The 22085-nt window shown below is 45.8% G+C and overlaps 1 protein-coding gene across 1 annotated transcript in view; it reads right to left on the minus strand.

Moving 5' to 3' along the window:
- Positions 1-336: 336 nt before the first annotated feature.
- LOC144949563 (ADAMTS-like protein 1) overlaps positions 337-22085 on the minus strand; it is a 99141-nt gene continuing 77392 nt past the window's right edge. Inside the window, exons 20-31 of the mRNA XM_078879505.1 lie at positions 21254-21407; positions 19104-20304; positions 16958-17085; positions 16214-16342; positions 14583-14765; positions 13482-13619; positions 8770-8982; positions 8005-8191; positions 4776-4986; positions 3151-3260; positions 1144-1373; positions 337-460 (exon numbers count right to left, since the gene is read on the minus strand). Coding sequence (XP_078735631.1) covers positions 354-460; positions 1144-1373; positions 3151-3260; positions 4776-4986; positions 8005-8191; positions 8770-8982; positions 13482-13619; positions 14583-14765; positions 16214-16342; positions 16958-17085; positions 19104-20304; positions 21254-21407 — 2991 coding nt within the window. The 3' untranslated portion in view covers positions 337-353. The remainder of the gene's footprint in view (positions 461-1143; positions 1374-3150; positions 3261-4775; positions 4987-8004; positions 8192-8769; positions 8983-13481; positions 13620-14582; positions 14766-16213; positions 16343-16957; positions 17086-19103; positions 20305-21253; positions 21408-22085) is intronic.

Here is a 22085-nt window from a genome sequence, read left to right on the forward strand (position 1 = left end):
GCCGCAGTGAATAACGTACAGAAGGGGGAAAAACAACTTGCATCCCCGAAAAAGTTGTGTCTCCGAAAATCACGATCTGGTTCACAACATTGAGAAAACCTACGGTAGGCGTTACCATCCACGTTTGCTTTTTATTTTGTTCCTTTTAAAAACAATTTGATTCTCTCCACACAGACGTCTGTTTGGAATAATAAGAATTGCCAAAGGTGCCATTCCTCTTCGAAAAGAATCCACATGTGTCCTTTCATGTTTTATCGTCTTATGACCGCAATTCCTTTTTCCACCCCTGCGTTTCAACCCATTTACAGGCAGAGACTTTTTTTCCCTTCTCCGTGTTTTTTTGTCTTTTCTCTTTACAAATCTTTGCAGGACTCACAGCAGCGCAGCTTGTACATCATCAGCTGGCAAAGTTTCAGCCGTTTCACCAGGTGACAGTACCTGGTTGTGTCTTTACATTCACCTGAAAAATGGAGGAGAAATACACAACAAAGGCACAGGTGTCAGCTTCCATGCACCCCACACTTGGATTCTTCCTGTGGCCTATACAAACTTTTGGGGCAAGAGCTGTTAGCGAGCGCCTATGAAGGCTGGCGTGGTGCACGATGAGGGTGGTGTGGCCACCAGCACCACCGCTCGGCTGCCTTTGCCTCCGCAATGCTGATATTTGCACGCCACACCAGGCTGAGTAAACCTAGGGGTTTACCGAGGGGTTTACTCAGCCTATGGGTTTACTCAGCTCAGAACCAGTTTCAATATTTGCCACTGATGTTGTCCGTGGCACCACCGCTCAACAACAACCGCCATTCGCCACTAAGTGGCGGTGACGTCAACACGACGCTTGTGCCAGGCTATGTGCACATTGAGGCCACGTGAAGTACCGCTCAACACACACACAAACACAAAAAGATGGGCACACGCCAGAATCACTACGTAGTGACATATGAGAGCGTGATTTTAGATGTGGGTGCCGGGAACAGTTTTGCGTTTAATAGTTTACGACCCACAAAAGGGTCGCCGCAGTACACATACACACAATACGTGCAATGTAAAAACAAACAATCCAAGCTTTTTACTGGTGTGATAACAACAACAACACAGCAGCGCGGCTATAAAGCCGAGCTGCCGGCTCTGCCGCCCTTGCACCTTTCTCGCAAGGGATGATGTTGCAGCGCTGCCAAGTGATGGGCTTGGGCTGCCAAGCGCACGAATGCTCGCCGCCGCCACCGCCGCCGGCATCGGCCGTGGCTCCGGCGCACTCCAGGCGGCGCGACTGGAAGCCGTGGCTGCCGCACGTGGACGTGCACTCGCTCCAACGGCCCGGGAGCCACTCGCCCGCGCACGCCTCCGCGCTGCAATTCTGGCTCAGTGCCGGCCTGGACACGCGCACGCACGCGCGCGCACACAAAGACAAAGATCCCCCGTATAGCCTTAACAGACTGTGGGGGCAAGTGCTGTTAGCGAGCACCTGTGAAGGCCGGGACGGTACACGAGGGGGTGGGTGGCCAGCACCACGCCCAGCCGCCTTTGTCTCCCTAGTGGCAATGTTTACACAACGCACCAGGTACTCATTTGAGGCTGAGTCGACCTAGGGGAGGCCCGGGACCGGTTCAGATAATTGTCACTGATGTTGGCAGTGAGCGGGAATCGAACCCGTGTCGCCGGGTTCATAGCGCAGCGCGCTAACCGCTACACTATCGCTCCCCACACGCGCACACACACACGCGCGCACGCGCATACACACACACGCGCACACGCATGCACACACACGCGCACACGCATGCACACGCACACACACGCGCGCACACACACGCGCACACACACGCACACACACACGCACACACACGCGCACACACGCGCGTGCACACGCACGCACACACGCGCCACATGCCCGAGCGCCAACGTGAAACTCCTCGAGTTTCTCAAAACGTTGCAACAACCAGAAGGGATCTCGATTTAACGGCAGTTACGCATCCCCCCCCTCCACCTCTCCGCCCCTTGTGCAGCCAGCCAGGGTAAGCGGCACACGTGCATAAATGTCTCTATCTAAAACATGGCAATTTTCCTGCAACGTGTACCGAGTGGAAACTCATAATAGTGGGCGATGTTTTAAAATAAATGAATAAACGTGCCAGTGGATTCATATTACCACAGCTCTCCTGTGTGCGTTTGGGTTGCGCCGTGTGCTGTTTGGCAAACCGAAAACACATCAGAGAGCTATAGAGCACAAAAAAACGATGCAGTTAAGTTCAATCAATGCAGCTCAGCATTGTGAGCTCAGGATACATTTCTCGGATGCTGAATGAGACAATTGTGCGAGAAAGTATTTGAGTGTCATACCCAACGACAACACTGCCATGATGACAATGATGATTATGTCATAAAGCAGATATTCAAAACAGGGGAAATCATCGGCAAGAAGCATGGGGGGGGGGGGTGCTGAGATGGCATCGTGTGGAAATGTGGTGCAGCCTTCTCAGTGAACAAAACTTGATCGGCGACCTTCCGTGTACCAGTGTAATAACACGTTGTGCAAATCCATTCCCTCTGCATTCAATCTAACGCGTTCCATGAAGGGGCACTTTTTACACGCTTTTAATTAACTCACTCTGTCTCTTGTGGTTGTTGTTTTCGTTGTTGTATCCTCAAATCTTGTAACTCAATTTTAACCCAATTCCCAATGTGGTTTCGATTGCAAACTTGGTATACTTATGTCATACTGATGACAATACTATATTCTATCATAAAAAATAAATATTTTTAAACATTCTTTTTTATATGTTATGTTTCGGCTTGGGTCTAATTGGCCACGCTCAACTGACGTTGGCTGTAAATCACCACGGCCCCTTACCTTATGGCAAGCTTCGGGGCCACTTCCTGGAGTCGTGGAGTTCTGGCATTACTAGTACATTTCATAAAAGCGTGTTTTTAAAAAAGTTTGTTTTTAATATTACTTATTGTGTTTAGTTTGTTGTCCTTCCCCCCCCGCACCTCTGATTAGCACGCTTGTCTACGTACGGTGCGAGAGAAGTTCAACATACGTATACACACACACAGCTAGATCCCCCAATATTCCCCCCTCGCTTTAGCCGCCCTGCTTATGAAAAGTAGCAAGTGAGTTCGCCTGAGCATTAGTGGCAAGGGAGGCTTTACCTGGAGGATTTGTCACAGGCACTGTCAGGCACGAGGGTCCCGTTCGTAGTGCGGCAAGAGACCCGGCGATGCTTGGTCCCCGTCATCCATCCCACGCAGCGCCCGGTGCACTGTCGAGAAACCAACGCAGTCGGGCCACCAGAGTCACTCTTCGGAAGCTCTTGAGACTTGAGCAGAGACCAAACACACAGCTCAATGCCACCGTCTGTCATCGGCATTGCCTCAGAACGGCAAATATACATGGGGGTCTAATTGTTTTTGGACACCGGTCCTTCCCCGTGGCAGGGTGAAAAGGGAAGTTGGAATATTTCTGGACAGAATTGTACAACGCGATGCCACTAAAAGGCACTTGCTACATGAACGGTTAAACTCGCGTATCACACTCCTATATATATCGCGTATATTCACAGATAGTGGATCGGTGTATAACAGTTGTTACCACACTATACGACGAATCCGGTAACCTGAGTTAGATTCCCGACAATGGTTAACATTCGTGGTGAGTGATATCTGAGCTTATCCTGGGCCCCTCTTCAACTAATCTGCGCTGACGAGTGTGGTGAAGTATGGTCAAACGAATATCCATGACCCGACATGGCGTGGGGAGGCTACATCCAGCAGTGACTTGACAAAGGGCTGTGAATTTTATTTTCGCTCATTGTGTGATTATAGTTATTTTAATTTGAAATGAATTTATTTCGCCTACTCATCCACGATGAAAGAGTACGCCAAATACCCTCTAAAGGGGCTGTCTAGAGCGCTCTCTGATGGAGGCTTTTCTGCCAGCAGAGGCATGAATAGGCAATTGCAGGGATGCACCTTTACCATTATAGGTAAGATAAGAGACATTTCTCTGTGATCATTGTCAACAGCTCTATTATTCACACCTATGCCACGGTGTATTTCAAACAAATAAAGCTTTAAATCAAAAAACAAAAACAAGTGTAAAAAGCACTCAGCCTTTGTGCATTATGCAAAAAAAGCATCATCATTTCCTGCAGAAATGCATTGTGGTCGTCTTGTCTTGAATCACCACGATAAAACATTTGAGCAAACGTCCCCGACCGACAGGCAACGGCGACACAGAGATGGACAATTGTACACCGTTTTACTGGTAGGAATCTCTGGTTACACCAGCCCACAGGGGATTATTGTGTCCATCCGTCCATCGTGCAGGGAGTGGCTGGGTGGGGAGGGAGGGGCTGGGTGGGGAGGGTGGGGAGGGGCTGGGTGGGGAGGGTGGGGCTGGGTGGGGAGGGGAGAGTGGGAAGGGGCTGGGTGGGGAGGGTGGGTGGGGAGGGGCTGGGTGGGGAGGGGCTGGGTGGGGAGGGTGGGGAGGGGCTGGGTGGGGAGGGAGGGGTGGGGCTGGGTGGGGAGGGGCTGGTCACCCCGTGGTGCCCTTATAAAACTCAACGTTTAACCTACTCACGCCGGCTTGTGCCCGCCCTCACAATCGGCCATATTTGCGCAATACACCACGCCGCCATTGACCCTGGCCATTGACCGAGCAACCCAACGTTCCTACCAGCTCCCGCTGCAGGAATGTGTTATCGCCCTGTTTACGCGACCGGTTGCTTCTCACCATTCCCGGATTTGTCCGCGGTGCATCGTGGTGCAGCCAGTACCTGCCCCCAGTCGAGTGCCACCCAGTGAGGGCAGTCGTGCGTGGCGCACGCCTCCTCCTCGGTGGGTCGCGGGCCGGCGTCGTGTTCGCACAGCTCCACGGGCAGTGGGGTCACCTCTCCGTCCGAGGACAACATCTGGCAGGTGGCGCGACGCAGGCGCATCCCTCCTCCGCACGAGCGTGAGCAAGCGCCCCATTCCTCAACGCTCCAGCTGGAAAGGAACACAAATTCATTCGCATTTAGTTTTTATAACATGGGAATGCCCATTGAGCTGCGTGTTCTTTTCTCAGAGGTGTGCCTGGCCACACGTTAATTTGTTGTTGTAGCTTTGCTGACTCCCCCCCCCCATCCCGGCCTCTTGGAGATGTGTGAAAAAGAGCTTCATAGCTCGTCGGATTCCTACAGTCTAAATAAAGATTCTGACTCTGATATGATAGCTCATCGAAGCGGCTTGTGTCATAATACGTGGGAATTTTCTCGTAGCCGAATAAATCGAAAGGCATGGTTCATATATGCGGAGGAGGGCCAATACTGGAGGAACCTGGAGAAAAATCCACGCAACCACCACGAGCGGAAATAAACGCAAACTCCAAATTCACAGGCGTTAGGCGCTGGGTTCTGGATCCAACCCATAACCTTCCTCGTACCATGCGAGAGAGATAACATATCGCCACCCCGAAAGCCATTCGTTCAAACACCTATCTGGAGAGTTATATAGACCCTGTCATCGCTTCTTCGTACCATTGCTGGGCCTACATGAGAGGAAGCTCTCGAAAGCTTCTCTGGAGGGTTATTTTGGCCTCCTCTTCCACGCTCCTCAGATATCTTTGAGCAGATGGGAGTACCGACACCTTACCCCACCACGCGTGACCTGCCGTACAACTCGCTGTGGTACGCCCATTTAAACTTCCTGGTGGACAGGGGTGGGAAATGAGGGGGTGGTCGAGAGGATGGCGGACTTTAGGAACCTTTCCACATTCTTTTCAACTGCCGCACCGGGAGATCAAATCCAACTGGTAAACCTCTGCATGTGCAAGTGCAGTGTGCTAACCATTACGCCATGGCAGCATCCACACACATGTGAACACATGTCGATCAAATTTACCTTATTGCGACAGAATACAATTGGATTGTGAAGCATCTAAATGCCAACGCGAAATGCTGTACAAATAAGGGAAACGTAAAGGATGAAGAGGGCTACTTCACAGAATCACGCATTAGGGTAGACTGATGCATGCCACAGAGGGAACTAAGTTTAACTTTTTGTAGAATTCCATAATAAAGCATTTAATAAAGAGAGCAGTTTGCAGGTTCTCTGTGGATTAAATACCCTTGTGCTGACATGAGTAGAATTATTTTAGTCATAAGTCAACTCTGGAACGAGAATGTATAATGGTAGAATATATACAGGATGTTTTTAAGAGATGGACCCGATTTGAAATCGCTATATCTCTGCAACCACGAACCGCCCATGAATGAAACACTTACCACTTGAAAGGGCGGGGCATAGAGAGGGCGGGGCATAGAGAGGGCGGGGCATAAAGAGGGCGGGGCATAGAGAGGGCGGGGCATAGAGAGGGCGGGGCATAGAGAGGGCGGGGCATAGAGAGGGCGGGGCATCGAGTTTCAAATGATTACCGCTAGATGCCTCTCCCAGTGCACAAACAGCCCCTAGCCTCAGTCATTCGCAAGACTCACTGCCTCAACGTTGGATAGGTAGCACGGGAGCCCAAGACTTGGCACTACACTCTTGGCCCCCAAGATCCCCAGACATCACACCCTGCGACTTTTTCTTGTGGGGATACGTCAAAGACCCGTGGTGTTTTTGTGCCGCCATTAGCGACTAATCTGGATGACCTCAAAAACAGAATCATGGCAGCGGTGACTTCAGTGGAAGAAGAAACTTTGAGAGGCGTTTGGGACTAATTCAACTATCGTCTCGATGTTGTTCATACAGCAGGTGGGGGACACATAGAGCATTTATAAAATAGTTTGTAAAACTTGATAACTCATTAAACCGTTTGTGACTTTTTGTGTCATTGTAACATGTTGTCATCGTAAAATATACCGCTTTGAAATTGTGTCCATCTTTTTCAAACACCCTGTATTATACAGTGAAGCAAGATGCAGCCTGAAAACACTCACAACTACCATCAACAGGAAACATTAGCGAACCGATAAACACAATACAATCAGCGTATAGTTTGCAGGGTGGCATTTCTTCATTGCAAGCAGAATAGCTGATTCCACAACACTGGCATCGCTGTTTTGCATTGTGATTCAGAATTTCACATTGTACACGTGTCACTTGCCATGCAGGGCTACATGAGGTGCAAATACAAACACAAATGGTGACGATAGTATCACATAACAGGGTGGTTTTGCAAAACGACATCAATATTGTTTCTATCCCCAAACTTTATTCCAATTTGACCATCAGCAACTGGTCATGCGATAATGCCACGTCCACTCAGCTCTTGTGGAGCAGTGCACCACCCAATGTTAAAGACGGCTTGCGGAAGGTGACATCGCAGAACTACCCCTGAGACACCCTCACGTGACTTGTTAGCCACACTAGGGGAGGGGCGGTACTTTCCAACGCACCCTGCTACAAAGACAGACATTATAAAATAATACAGTAAAAATGCATTTTATTTCTTTTCATTGCCAAAGCTAACAATTTATGCCAAATCAAGTGAAAACACAAATTGATTGAACACAATCATTTGTCTGTGATCTATTTGTTTATGACCGGGCTTATACCATCTACTCACCACAACTGTGAACCCCGTTCAATCAACAGGCGGCCGTAACTTGGACTCGAACCCAGGTCCTGAGCTCTTCTAGTTTAGCGTCCCTGACTAGTGAGCCACCCAGCCACTTGGAGTGGAATATGGCAGCCTTCGCACGGCCCACTCTCATCTTCTTGGTTCTTTCGGTAAAGTCACGTAGAAGGGAAATAATAAAATAATAAAACATAATAAAATCATTCTCACGACGTTTCGGCCACAACACAAGCAGCCGTCCTCAGGTTATTATATCATTTCCCTTCTACGTGACTTTAACGAAAGAACCAAGAAGATGAATCCCTGCAGTCACGAAAGCTTTAAATCGAAATGGCCCACTCTGCCAGGCGAGAAGTCGCGACGAACGGCATCGACGCGGCGACCGAACATCGACCGTCCATGTCCCGGCCCCCAGAGCATTCCTGTCGATGTGATTGGCTCACCTTGGTGGGCAGTCTCTCCGGTTGCACTGCTGCGGTGCAGCTAATGACGGCTTTGGGAGGCCTTGGCAGAGAGAGGGGTCCACTTCCTCCAGGTCGTCTCGGACGCAGCGCAGACGCCAGGACTGCACGCCAGTGTTTCCACAGCTTGCCGAACAAGGGGACGGCTCCCCCGGCGTCCAGCTCAATTCTGGGAGTGAACCCAGATATGCCGCTGATATTGAAAGTAATTATTCTTAATCTAACCCCTTAGTGTCAAAGGAGCTTGTTAACTGTTCCCTTCAGTGCGGCAAAGAAGTTTGGGATCTGAGCCCAACATGTATAAGCCAGCAATAATGTTGTTTATATGAACCATAGGATAAGTAAATACTGTAAATGATAACTAATGCACTTTTGGCCTTAATTTTAACAATGCCAAAGAACACTGTTAAAATACAGAGAAAATGTCTCTCTGTAATAAGACCCAACGGCAGTATCCTTGAAAGGATTACAGCAGCCAAAGATAATGAGTCAGGCACTGTGGGACTTTAATGAGATGGTGAAGATAAACAATTGCTTTGCAAAAATATTGTTCTTGGTGTATAATACTGATATATTCGATTAAATACCAACACACACATATATTTGTACAGTATAATAAACAGCAAAAGGAATTTCACAGTTGCATATACTATACACATGTTATAATTCCCCTAGTTAACGATGATGATGATGTACGTGCTTTGTTCCAGCTGTGAAATGTAAGAGCCTCCCCACATTGATGCTCACCACCAACAGCGATGTGCAGTGTGGCGGTCAAGGTGCCAGCCTCGTTCTGGGCCACACAGCGCACGGGGCCATCCCAGGGCCCAACAACACCCCGTAAGCGCAGCACCTGCTCCCCGGCCAGGAGCTGGTACGACAACCCAGGCAAGCTCTGCACAGGCTGGCTGCCCAGGTACCACGTCATATTGGGCTTGGTGTTGCCTGCAACCGGACAGCCTGAGGAAGAAAAAAAAGAAAAACAACAACAGACAAACCACAAGTGAAGGTGAGAAAGGCGAAATGCAGCAATCGCATCTACGGTTAGGCACGGTTGGCAAGGGGCGGTGCAATAGAAGTTCAACATACTCGTCTCATTTGTAAAAGGTAAAAAAAAAGCTAAACATGCGGCCCTGAAATTTACTTGCTCATGCCACTGCTGGCGGTAATGCTTCCCAAATATAACGCTTCAACGCTGGCCAGGGGTTGCAGTCGTTACATTTTACACGCTTCAAGCAACAATTGCTGATGAACTGTCTGCAGTGGACCAATTTAGACTGCTGGGAAAGAAAATAAAACTTGCCCTGTTGTTTCAACTGCCACGCCATGAGAACGAACTGAACCAGTGGCCTCTGTATTGCAAGTCCAGTGAGTTAACCGTTAAACCACGGCAGCTTCTGTACTGCACCCAACTGCCTGACTGCAGGATGGAATATTTCTCATCCTGTCTTTCCATGCACAGCGTGGCTGTGGAACTCAATTCTGTCTCTGAAAAAACACAATAATCCGATGCCTCGTTTCCATGACCAGTGGGGAAACTGTGTGGGTATTGTACTGGAACAAGACTCGGCTGAAGAGCCTGTGATCCTAAATCTGGCCAGACTGATCCCAATCACAATGCATTATTGACCGCTGGGTTAGGGCACGTAATTACGTCATCATTACATGGCCTCACCCAAAACGCCAATTGTGTTTCATGAATATTTACTGCGAAACCCTCTGTGTTATGATCCCAGTCACACAATATCATTACAAAGACAAGACTGTATTGTTCTATGGGAGATGGAGCCTTCCTCAGCCACGATCCATGACTGTGGAAATCCCTTCCATGGTCCATTCGGGATTCTGAGTTTTTTTCACTTTTTAAATCACGTCTTAAAATTCACCTATTTGTACAGGCTTTCCCTGTAACTTAAGTTTTTAAAACCAATTTGATGTCTTGGCTTTTCCTCTTGTCTGATTGTATTACTGTGTCATTATTATTTGCTTAAATTATAGTTTGTTCTTAATTTTATTGGCTTCCAGGTGTGGTTGTCCTTGATATTGTTTTTTATTAGTTTTCTATTTTACTTCGATGTCATCTATGCTTGTGAGTGTAGGTTTTATTTGTTTTACATACAGCGCTATTTCAATGTAAAAGGTGCTTCATAAAACAAATGTTATTATTATTATCCACAGTGCCACAGCCGTATGCTACCTTTTGAACTGGATCGCGGTATTTTTTCTTAGCTCGGCTGACCCTGGCACCAGTATTGATGTCACAGGGTCAACATGGAAATGAGACACTTAGTTTAACTTCCTGGTTGTGTTAGTGATAGAAGTGCATAGCAAAACGATTCCAGGACAATGTTGTCCACTCAAACCAGTCTCAGCAAAATAATTCTGAAAGCAAAATTTTTTTCAAAACAATTGTCAACATACGCTGCCTTCGAAGAAAAAATATATATAACCTGTGACTTTTCAGGTAACGGCCATTCTTCACAGCATAGCATTGCATATGTAAACCTTAGCCAAATCATCCTTGCATTACATTCTTCGGAATTAGTCCAACATTCCAAGTATGATCCTCCCTACAAACAAAAGTCTTGAAAACTACGTGAGGCCTGTCTGGATAAATAATGAGCACTTTATGTATAAGTTGATTCAAAATTCACATTTAACGTAACATTGTTTAATACTGTTTGACATGAATCCACTCCAAAAAATAAAACACATCCTGGCATATTTTTATTCCAAACGAGTGACGCATTCTTATTTATTAGCAAGGAAAACACTCACCAGCGAACATTCATCATTCATTAGGCTTGGGTAGGTGATAAAAATTCTATGCAGTAAAATAAATGTTCAAGTATCCCTGTATAGCTGAGTCTTAACAAGCTAACATTTTACATCTCTGTGAGATTAAAAATGTTCGTGCTTTAAGACTCCCTCCGGGGAAATTACACACTACCAAGAAAAAACGAAGTATTTTTATGGAATCTCTTGGCCACTCATATAAAATGTTTGCATTGTGACCTATTTCTGCAGTTGGCTCAGCCAATGAAACACTTTTAAGAGATGGGAAGCCAATTGTATAATGCAATGGATACAACATTTATGGAAATGTACATTTTATATAGTTTAAAAAATATATAAATATGAATGTGATTATTTGGCGATATTAAATGCATGTGCTTTGCTTCTCAAAGAAACAAAAAAAAAACATCTAAATATATTTAGGATTTTGTGGAAAGAGTGAGACACTGCAAAGTCTTTAAAATGGAAGGTTAAGATCAACATCTTATAAAATAGAAAATGATTGCGTAAATATGTTTTCTTTAAATGTTCAGCAAAGTGCGCAGTAATGAAATAAGTTGTATAACTGAGTAGAAAGTAGGTGCAACACAATGTCATGGGCATTTCAATTATACGTTCTGGTATGCCATATTTCTATCGGAAATAATGAATATTTCACCAGGAACATTTAGGAAATGTATCATAAATAAAGCATTGTAATAATAATTAATTCTACAATAATAAAAATCTCACTGGCTCATGACCAAATAATAATAAAACTGTATAGATTCATAAGTGTGCACTGAAAAACTGGAACTGGTTACATTCAATGGAAATTGAATCTGAAAGGACTTTATTTTTTTATATACATAAGTAACTTTCAAAGGGTCCCAATTGCATGCCCTCATTTTTCTGTTTCATATTAAATTCAACAAAGCAGTCGTTCCAGCTGGAAATCCACGTCCTCTGCAAAATAGTACACCGTTAACTGGACATGCTAATCAGCTGCTCGTGACCTTTATTTAGAACAACGCGAGAGAGCCAACTGAGACAAAGTCTGCTTTCTTTTTTTGCAAAAGGATACCAGAATTCGACATCAACTTTATTATGCATGATATATTCTTAAATATGATCAACTTAAGTATTCTGCTGAACAAGTAAAAGGGTGCATTTTTTTTATTTTAGCTTTCCTTTTTTTCCCACGTCATTTAAATTTTGTAGACTACACGTACGAGCATATTTTAAAGTTGACAAGTGCACACACAAAACGAATTAAATAACTATCCATTGAGAAGTGAACTCAGAAATAACGGTACACGTGTTGTGTGCGATCTTTACAATGATTTCAGGGGCTTAAACAATGCATTCTCTCGTACTTTGTACCTTTCTTCTACTGTGGACTCCTATCGTGTTTCTGTATTGTTTGTTGTTGTAGCGTTTTCACCAGCCCCTACTGGTCATCTGTGAAAAAGAGCTTCATAGCTCATCGGATTCCTCCAGTATGAATAATTATTCTGATTTCTGATTTTATCAGCATCCAGAAGTGGAGGTAAAAGGAATGGATATTCCCTCCCTGTCCTACGTTAGACATCTTTGTTCAAAACCAAATAAACAAACGAGGCTGTTCTTCAATCCGGGCTGCTCGCGGCAGAAATTCAAACAACCGCGGAGGTAGCTGTACCACTGGGGATCCATCCAGAGCTCAAATGCCGCTCATTACTCATGGTCATGCCAGACCGGCGGCTTGATAGATTGCACAAGTGGGATGTGAAGTCTTAGGAAAACAAAAATGTACCGGGTTGAGATACAATCTGATGTACTCTGTGGGGCATCGATTCTGAAACGCGATCCTCTCGTCACGCAATGCATTTCATCTTTTCTCTTTTGCCTCGGTTCCATTTGGAGCGACTATTTTTCTGCTTGAATGTGGACAGCTGAGCATATGGGGCTGAGTCGGGGTTATTTGCAGTCTTACATTGCACCTTGAGGGGTACAAGCTCCATGATGATGCTGAGTGACAAGGAGATTAGAAACTGTTTGACTGCCTACAATTTTGCTGGAATGCAACAAGGTTACCATTTGCAACAATCCTTTTGTCAGTTCACGCAATTGTTTAGAAAAGTTTGGTGCCAATGTGTTTTGCCGACCCACCTTATTACTGATAAAAAATAAGTCTATCTTCTACATAAACAAGGCTAGCTTCTGCAATGTGCGTCTAACTACTTGAATAGCAGCCTACATTTGTGTGTAAGTGGAAAATGGCACAATCATTACCTGGGTGCCCTACAGGCCGGATGACAACATAATTTTAAACAGTAAAAAAAACTAATTTAAAAGCTTAAAACAAGTAGCCAGTTTCAGGAATATTCTTACGTTTGTTTCATTTCAAATCAATTTAGATAAAATAGATTAAGATATAATTTATTCAAATTGAATCGATGAAAACAGATTTGAAATATGGGGCTATCGGTCTCACGACCCCAACGAGATGGATATTCTGGCATCACATTGGACAATTTAAACCACTCCCAGTAAATGCCAAAATTAAACGAAAGGGGGGCAAATAATTCCGCCCCTGAAAAAGGATTCTTCTTTCTCTCCACCACCCAGCTCCCAGCCTAGCCTTCGTGACGCCGAAAGAAAAGCCACCGCCAGTTGCCACTGAATAAAGAGTGTCCACTCACCAACAATGAGGTCGTGTCCAGTGGGCACATTGAGGCTGGTGTCTCCTCTGAGTGACACCATCCCGGCGTGCTCATGTTCCGCTGTCCCAGAAAGCAGGGCGGCCACCTCCACGGAGTGGCGGTGAAATCTTGGAGGCTCTGCAACATCGCAACAGTGCGGGGGTTGCGATTTGATTCAGGAATCGATTATTTTATATGTGACGTTGCGAATGAGACAACCCTGGTCTTTTGAGTTCTCGCTTGGTTAAACAATATACATTTGAAAGGTAGTGGCATAAGTAGTTTGAGGCGTCATGTCGAACCCAGTATACAAAACACAGTCGAATAAAAGAATACGTTGAATGCCTGTATCATGAGCTGAAGAATCAATATTAATTAACAAATCGACGTACCATTACACCCCGAATTAATGTGTATTTCAGATGAAACTCTATGCACTATATCGGCACTTGTAACGGATACAACAACACCCGTCTAGTTCTGACTGTTTTTTATATGTTCAGCCTCGACTTGTTCAATCCATTCGGTTCAATGACCAGTCTTCGATGCATCGGTTCATGCTTTTATTTTGAACGTAAGAATAGATTTCAATCGGCAAAACCGATGCATCTTTACACATCTAATTATGGGCTCACCCACTGTGTGGAGTTGATTACACAAATTAAACATGTAGTTTGTTTTCCTTTAATGCAGTAGTTGCATTCCTGAAGAACAGCACGTTATGGAAAAATCGCGTTATGATAAATGATATACAATATAGGGTAAAGCACAGTCCGCGATAACACGTGAGATGCGTACGCTGGCTGAACAAAGACCGAGGCGCGTGGGTAGCATCTAGAAGCATCCAGCAGCATCACTCCTTGTGTGATGCCACGCCGGGCCAGCCGTACAACCGCTTATTCCTACTCGCGAGACATAGTTCTGTTCATTCAATCGCGTTATATCCAATTCGCATGCGCGTTGTAAAAAAAGTGTTCCCTAATACATTCATCGAGCTATATAAAATTCCCGTTATGAAAACACGCGTTGTAGGAGTACAGACTGTATATTATAATGAGGTCACCGTGTTTCAACAAAAAAGACCGGCGCGGAGGTACACACCGAGAACGATGAGGGTCGTGCTTTCCAAGACGGAGCCAAAGGGACTGCTGGTCGTGCACGTGTACACGCCTTCATCCGCTGCGGTGACGTTCACAAGAATCAGCGAACCATTGGCGAGCGAAGGCAATGATCTCTCCAAGTCTCCCCCACCTCTCGTCCATGCAGTATCGACTGTGGATGGCCCTGTGGAAGAGGACAAACACGGCTGCACGTTACAGATGATCTCTGCGCGATGGCGAGATGTTAACTACCCCGCCTGGTATACAGGAGGTCGTGGGTTCGATCCCGACCCTGATGGCTGTATATTTGGAGTTTGCGTGTTCTCCCCATGGTCGCGTGGGTTTTTCTCCGGGTCCTCTGGGTTTTTCTCTCTCCACAATTAAAATCAACATGCATTTCGAGTATTTGACTGCTGTAAAATGTCCACGTGATAAGCCACTTTGATGAGCTATCATTTGTGGCAAGGTCGCTTCTGAGAAAAAGTGGTATAGCTCAGTGGGCCTTACCTGGTAAAATTTAAATAGCATAAAATATTTTACTTCACATATTTCATCCAACTGAACTATTGAGCTGTATTTATATTACATATATATAATTGCTGGATACTGACTCAGCGCTGCGCCCACTGTTTTTCTGGTAAGATGGTGATGGTTGAGTTTTATTTGTGTTTGTTTACCTTTCTTGTACTTTGCACTCCGATCGTGTTTTTGTATTGTTTGTTGTTGTAACGTTCTTATCCGCCCCGACTGGACATCTGTGAAAAAGAGCTTTATAGCTCATCGGATTCCTTCAGAATAAATAAATATTCAGATTCTGATTCTGTTTGTGAGTTACGGCATATTTAACGGTCCCATCGCCAGGATAATCTGCATGTATGTCACCTCGCTGAAGGGAGAAAAAAAGTGTGGACTTGAAAATACGACGATTTCTGTTTGACTGTTTGTGGGAACGTCTCCGAGCCATCCATATCTAAGAATTTTCGTGGGGGGGTGTCCAGACATCCACGCCACCCGCAGTGACTGCGCGCGTATGACCTGGGAGAGCAAAATCCACACACATTGGGTACTTTTTTTCGTCCCGACAGAGTAAAATGGACAAAAGCTACAGTTGATTCCATTTAAACGGCCACCAACACACACAAACAGAAACGTGGTGTATAGTTTGTGATTACTGCACTGACCTTTAGAAGTCGGAACGAATTTGTCTTTAAAATGTGCTTTGGGACAATGCACCACATATGAGGCAACCCCTGACCCTTGTGCATGCCAGTATGGTCAAAGGTGTCCATTTCATTGCAGTGTTGGGAATGTCTCTTGACCGTAAACCTTCCTCGGGGACCTTTTTTTTGCATTAACTTACACAACTGAAAACAGAACCCGAATTGTACTCCTTTCGCATATGAAACACGAACGAGTGAATGAACGCGACATGACATTTTCTCGAAAGCATCTAAAATATATATATGTACGCTCATAAAAATCACATACTCAATCAAGTCTTTCGTTTTATTAGGCTTGACAAAAAGAGTCACGGTCACAGTCAAATCTAAATCCGTCACAGCCAAACAAACATTCAGTACTCTTTCGTGTGCTCGTAAAGTAAGCAAGCAATTTATGGCCGAGAGCTCTTACTGTCCATATGGCAGCCCAGAGTGACGTTTGTGCCAGCCCGGACCCGGACCATGCCTCCAACGTTGACCTCAACGAACCTCGAACTCAGATCGGTGATGACCTCCCTCGTAGTTTCAATCAGAGAGTCTGCTGTTGATTAAAACAACATCCGTCGAAACAACAACCGAACAATTACACGTCGACATTTTTTCTTTTATTATTCATTTCATCAGCGAAGCAAAATGTAATTAAGAAAAATAAATGTCTTGAGTCTTGTCCAGAAATAACATCCATATTAATATTATATACAAAGTATGCATGTATTCATAATGAGTGCATAATTGAATTTCGCCAAGAGTCAAAGTAATTTTCTGCTCGAATGACCAGGAAATGAGGCAGTACTCATCTATTGCTCATGGGCTTAAACCAGTGAGTGGTGAAAATTCCGCATTGCTGTGGTGGTGTCCAAGCTATCCATAGAATCACTGTTAACTTTGCCACGAAGTGGTACTCACGTGAAATTAATATTTTTTTGCTTTACAAATACCCGGGAGGTTAATGGAATGCCCACACTGCGAAGCAATGTTGCACAGCCAAAAGGAAATCACCGACATTGACAGTCGCGTTAAAATGGCCAGTGCATACATCTCTTCTTGAATTACATAATTTTCACGTGTTCGAGCTTTGATGTACTTCCCACAGCAAGTGCAACGTTGCCAAGTGAGCGAGAGAGAGAGAAAGAGAGAAAGAGAAACGCGAGCTTACCAGTGATGGTAACGAGGGAGGACAGGGTGTCCGTGCCGGCCCCGTTGGTAGCCAGGCAGGTGTAGAGTCCACTGTCAGACTCGACGGGCAGTTCAATGCGCAGGCAGCCGTCCGTCTGCTCCGAAACCCTGCAGGCAAACGCGGACAACTATTTATTACCGGTGACAGAGTGTTTATCTAGAAAATGATTATGCACCTGTGCGCAAAGCCCTTTTCCAAAATGGTTATTGTCAAGCCCAGAACAATGAGTCTGCATAAGACGTGTGGTATGACTTAAATCATTTTTAAAGCAGCATATGTGCTCCTGTTAAATAGAATTAAGCATTTTGAGCCATGTGGGAAGACCATACATATATAAACCAAGAGCAGTTACATTCATGCTTTTGCTGTGCACTATTCAATGTTTATTTAACACGGTTGCGATAAATGTATCTCTTTCCAATTTTTCTTATATACATACAAAAAGAGTAAGCAAGCTTTGGCAGTACTAATAAGTAAAATTGAAGATAGCCACGGTCGAGACGATGAATGGAATAGCAGCCAAAGGAATTAAGTCGCCAAAGAGGACATCAAAATCAGCGATGGAGCACTGAGCTGGACTAAATATAATCAACCAGGTGGGGTTTTGACTGTTACGTTAGCTGACTCTCTGTGTTGTATTGCATTATATTTTCAAGTTTGCTAGGTTTTTTTTCTCATTCATTCGTACCTGATGATGATAGCTTGTGTTGCAATCGAAACGTAGTATTCTATTATTTAATTTATTTTCTTTCTACGTGACTTGACCGAAAGAACCAAAAAGTAATTAGAATAATTACATCGTGGAACCACGAAAGACTCTAATGACTTGGGCATACCTTTGCCCAGCGGTGAATATATCATGGCCCACGACAACGAATGCGGGACAACCATAATACGTCCGCATTGTCCTGAATGAACAACCGTTCCGTCCCTTGCAGGATGAGCAAAGCATGTGTTGGGTCTAGGGATCAATAAATAGGCTTGCTTGCAAGCGGCCCACAGAATGCTCACTGACGCATGTATATTTGCCTTGCATTAGTCTCGGATTACAGCACACTGGACCAACCTGGTTGGCTGTGTCGTCTCAGGTTGTTGCTTTGACAATAGCCGTTCTAATCCCTCAACACTCAAACAGCGCAATCCCTGGCCAGTGATGGGCATCGTAGCCACGATCTCAATTGAGATAGCGACATCTTGTTAATTAAGTTTCCTGCAAGCCCTTATGGCTATATTGTTTTCAGCATGAACTTTCATCAAGATTCCTCTGTTTTTATTGGCAAACCTGACACGACACCACCACCACTCCAAAATATTTATTAAGGCTGCAAATTTCTATATTTTTATATTATTTGATCTCTGCTGCATTTCTATGAATTGTTTATACACGACCAACACGGTGTGGAGAGGCCCTCATCCAAAAGTGGATTGACAAACGGTTGTGAGTTCAGTTATTATTATCATGGATATACCATGGAGCTATGGTGCTCGCAACACATCACAAGGCCAGCACCATGTTGGGATGCCTTTGCCTTCCGAGTGCTGACATTAAGTTTGTTAACACAGAGACACCACACCAGATATGTGCATGGCCAGGAATCAACATCACACCATTAAGATCATCGTCCGGTAAAGTATAACCACCAGTGAGTAACCAGTTGCGAAGACACCACTGTGTTCCAACCCCACAGCATACGCATATACTCAACAACAACAAATCACTCCCCAAGTGCTGTTAGAGAGCACCTATTAATGTCCTCACAGGACACCTGGTTGGAGTGTGACCAGTGCCACGCTCACCTGCCTATATCTCCCCATTTCTGATGTATGCATCCATACCCAAAGACAAAGATCCCCCATCTATCCTCAAAGAATGGTGAAGCAAGTGCTGTTAGGGAGTACCTACTCATGCCAACACGAGCATGAGGGAGTGGTGTGGCCAGTACCACGCCCGACCACCTTTGCCTCGCCGTGTCGGGTGGTGGAGGGTTACAACACATTTATAAATAACGCGATCTGACCCAAAAAACCTATATTATGAACGGACACAATATTTACACGACTGGAGATACATATGAATCAGAGAAGTTTCACAATATCATTATTATTATCACCACGCGAAAGTTACCTGTTGCCGAAAGCCACAGGCGTGTCGTCTTGTAGCCAAGTGATAACAGGAGAAGGGACTCCGTGTGCATTACAGCTTAATGTCAGGGCCTCGGGCCGATGGCTTAGGAGCAACGGGTGGCCCACTTGCACCCTGATCTCTTTGTGAGACAGGAGACTTAATGGTAGATCCTCTCTCTCGATAGCCGGAACCTCGTAGGGGGCACTCGTAAACCTGGGGGACGCTCGATAACCATCATTCACTTGAGCTGCGTGCGTAAAATCGCCAGGCTCTTCAGTGGTTGGCCCCGGTTCTGCAGAGAGACTGCGAGGGATTTTCGTGGGCACCGCTGTGGATGCAACGTTAGGATTCCCCTCCCATTTGCCCTGCTCAAACACTCCGGCGGCTCTCGGGCTCACAGTCTGCGTCGGGCTCTTGGTAATCAGATCCTTCGCTGGTTGAGCGGAGGCACCGATTTGATGCTGTCCTCGGAGGCGGAGGGTGATGTTTCTGATAAGGCCCTCCAGTTTGTCTTCCTCGGTAATGTACGCCACTGGATTAGAAGCATCCAAGTTAATGATGTCGTCGTACGAGTAATCTTTTTCTGCCGAGTCGGAAGATTCAGCGGATGCCGGCTTCGTTTTAGCCTCCAGCTTTCTTTCCAGGACTCGGAGAACAATCCGGTCATACAAACTCCCATCGTCCCTGTAAAACTCGTACTTGTTCGCTTTGATTTGCTTGCGCAGCTTCTGCACGTCCATCTCCTTGCTGGCGGAGCTCGCGGCCTCGTTGTGTTTCAACTCCTCCGGCTCGCTCTTCTGCTTGGCCACTCGCGAGCCCTGGCTCGACCCAACGTCGCCGCTGCCGATGACGCCGATCAACTTGACGGCGAAGTTTTCTCGGGCCGAGCCCGCCACGCACGTGTAAACGCCGATGTCGCTGGGCTCCAGGTGGCGCACTTTCAAGGCGCCGGAGCGCCCGAGGACGATCCGCGAAGAGTTGGCTAGGGGCAGCCCGTCGTGCTCCCAGCGGATGAGGGCCTTGTCAAAGTGGCGCACGGGGCAGCGGACGACCACCGTCGTCTTGGGGTGCAAGTAGGCACGGCCGCCAACGTCAAAGTGCAGCCGGCGATCCCAGCGCGACTGGATGTACACTTTGTGCATCGCCGCAATCTGCGGCTCCTTCCTGGTGGACTTCCTGTTGCTCTGCTTGCCTTTTCCATCTGTGAGAGCCCCGAGAAAAGTGAATGAGCAACAACAATAAATGTGGATATAAAAGGAGAAAGTACTTGCTATAAAACGCCACATTATGTATGTTGAACTTCTTTTCCACCGTACGTGGCTTGCAGTGTTAATCACAATGATAAATAAATATTTTAAAAATTCAGCCCATTGTCAATCCACTGGAACCGAAAGGCCTCCCCATGCTATGTCAGTCCTGCGGGACCGTTTCACTACATTTCACCAACTTCTGCGTAAAGAATAATTATGATTTACATTTCAAGATTGGGCTTCTAGATTCACTGCAGGGTGTCGCCGTGACACTGCTCGGGCAGGCGTAGTTCTAAGCTAGCGAGTGTCCTTGCAAACCCAATGCACATTGACGTGTGGCTCAACTTGTGCCCTGTGAGAATGAATGCACACCAGCAGCAGTTCTCCAGCGGCATTCATGCAGATTGTCACCAGGAGAGCTTTGAGTGTTGCACGGATGTCTTACTGTGCAGCTGTAAGGTGCAATTACAGCAGATGTCCAGAATTTGTGAAAGTTTTGGGGAGCGTGTAGTCTCCCGAATTTTTACTCTGCTGTCCACGTGAATCACATCGCTCAGCTGTACCCTAGTGACATCATTATGATTAGAAAACGCGTCAACAATGTGTCACAGATACGTATGCCCGCACAAGTCTCGAATAAATATTCATATGTGTTGCTTGAGTTTTCCTCTAATGATGTGAACATCTACATAATATGCAAAGGCCAACATATGAATATCGAGAGAGAAAGGGCAGTGGCAACAGTGCTTAGCACACGACGCTTTTAACTTAACGACCCAAGTGGCAAATTAATTATATCTGAACAGGTCCAATGCTTTACCAGCTCACACCGACAAGTGCGGTGAAGTATGGTTGGAAACAACCATGTGCACGCAAAGGCTCAAGGGATGCAGCACTCACGTGTGCAAGGGCGAAGACTGCAAACCTTGGTGGAGAGGGGTTTGGGAAGCGATTGACAGACAGCCGGATCAACAGTCAGCGTCTCCCCGGCGCCTGACAGCGTCTGACACGAGACAGCACGCCACTGGGTCCCCACTTCGCAGCTTCTCGAGCACTGTGCGCGGGAGGGGGCGGTGGGGGGGGTCACGGGAAGGTGAAAAAATGGAAGACGTTTAAATACGTTCACAAAGTATCACGAGATCAGCGGAGAGGAAATCGAGCTCGGTTAAAACACGTGTAAGCACGGTGACGCCCAAAGCTGCTTGAAGTGGAAAACTAAATTGGAAATGTTTGAATGGTAGTAAATGAAATGTAAACAATTAATAGGGAATAAATAAACAAAACGCAATAGCTTCAAGCACACTAAAACCATCTGCTTGGTTTAGATATGTGGATGACACATTGGTGGTCTGGCCACACGGCAAAGAAACACTGAACACATTTCTAAATCATCTCAACTCACAAAACCCATCCATCCAGTTCACCATGGAAGTGGAAGCTGACAGAACTCAACCATTTCTGGATATTCTGCTCGGACGGGGTAGAAATTGTAAAATAACACACAGTGTTTACCGAAAGAAAACGCATACTGACGCCTATCTGAATGCAGAGTCACACCATCACCCCGCACAGAAATCTGCTCTTATCAAGACGCTCATTCATCGAGCTAAGAAAGTGTCAGATGGTGACAGTCTGAGAAGTGAAATTCAACATGTTAAAGAGGCGCTGCAAATGAACGTTTACAATGATGCACAGGTCAACATGGCATTGGATACCAAAACAAAATCAAATA

Source organism: Lampetra fluviatilis, chromosome 3 (assembly GCF_964198595.1).
Source record: "Lampetra fluviatilis chromosome 3, kcLamFluv1.1, whole genome shotgun sequence".
Lineage (NCBI taxonomy): Eukaryota > Metazoa > Chordata > Hyperoartia > Petromyzontiformes > Petromyzontidae > Lampetra > Lampetra fluviatilis.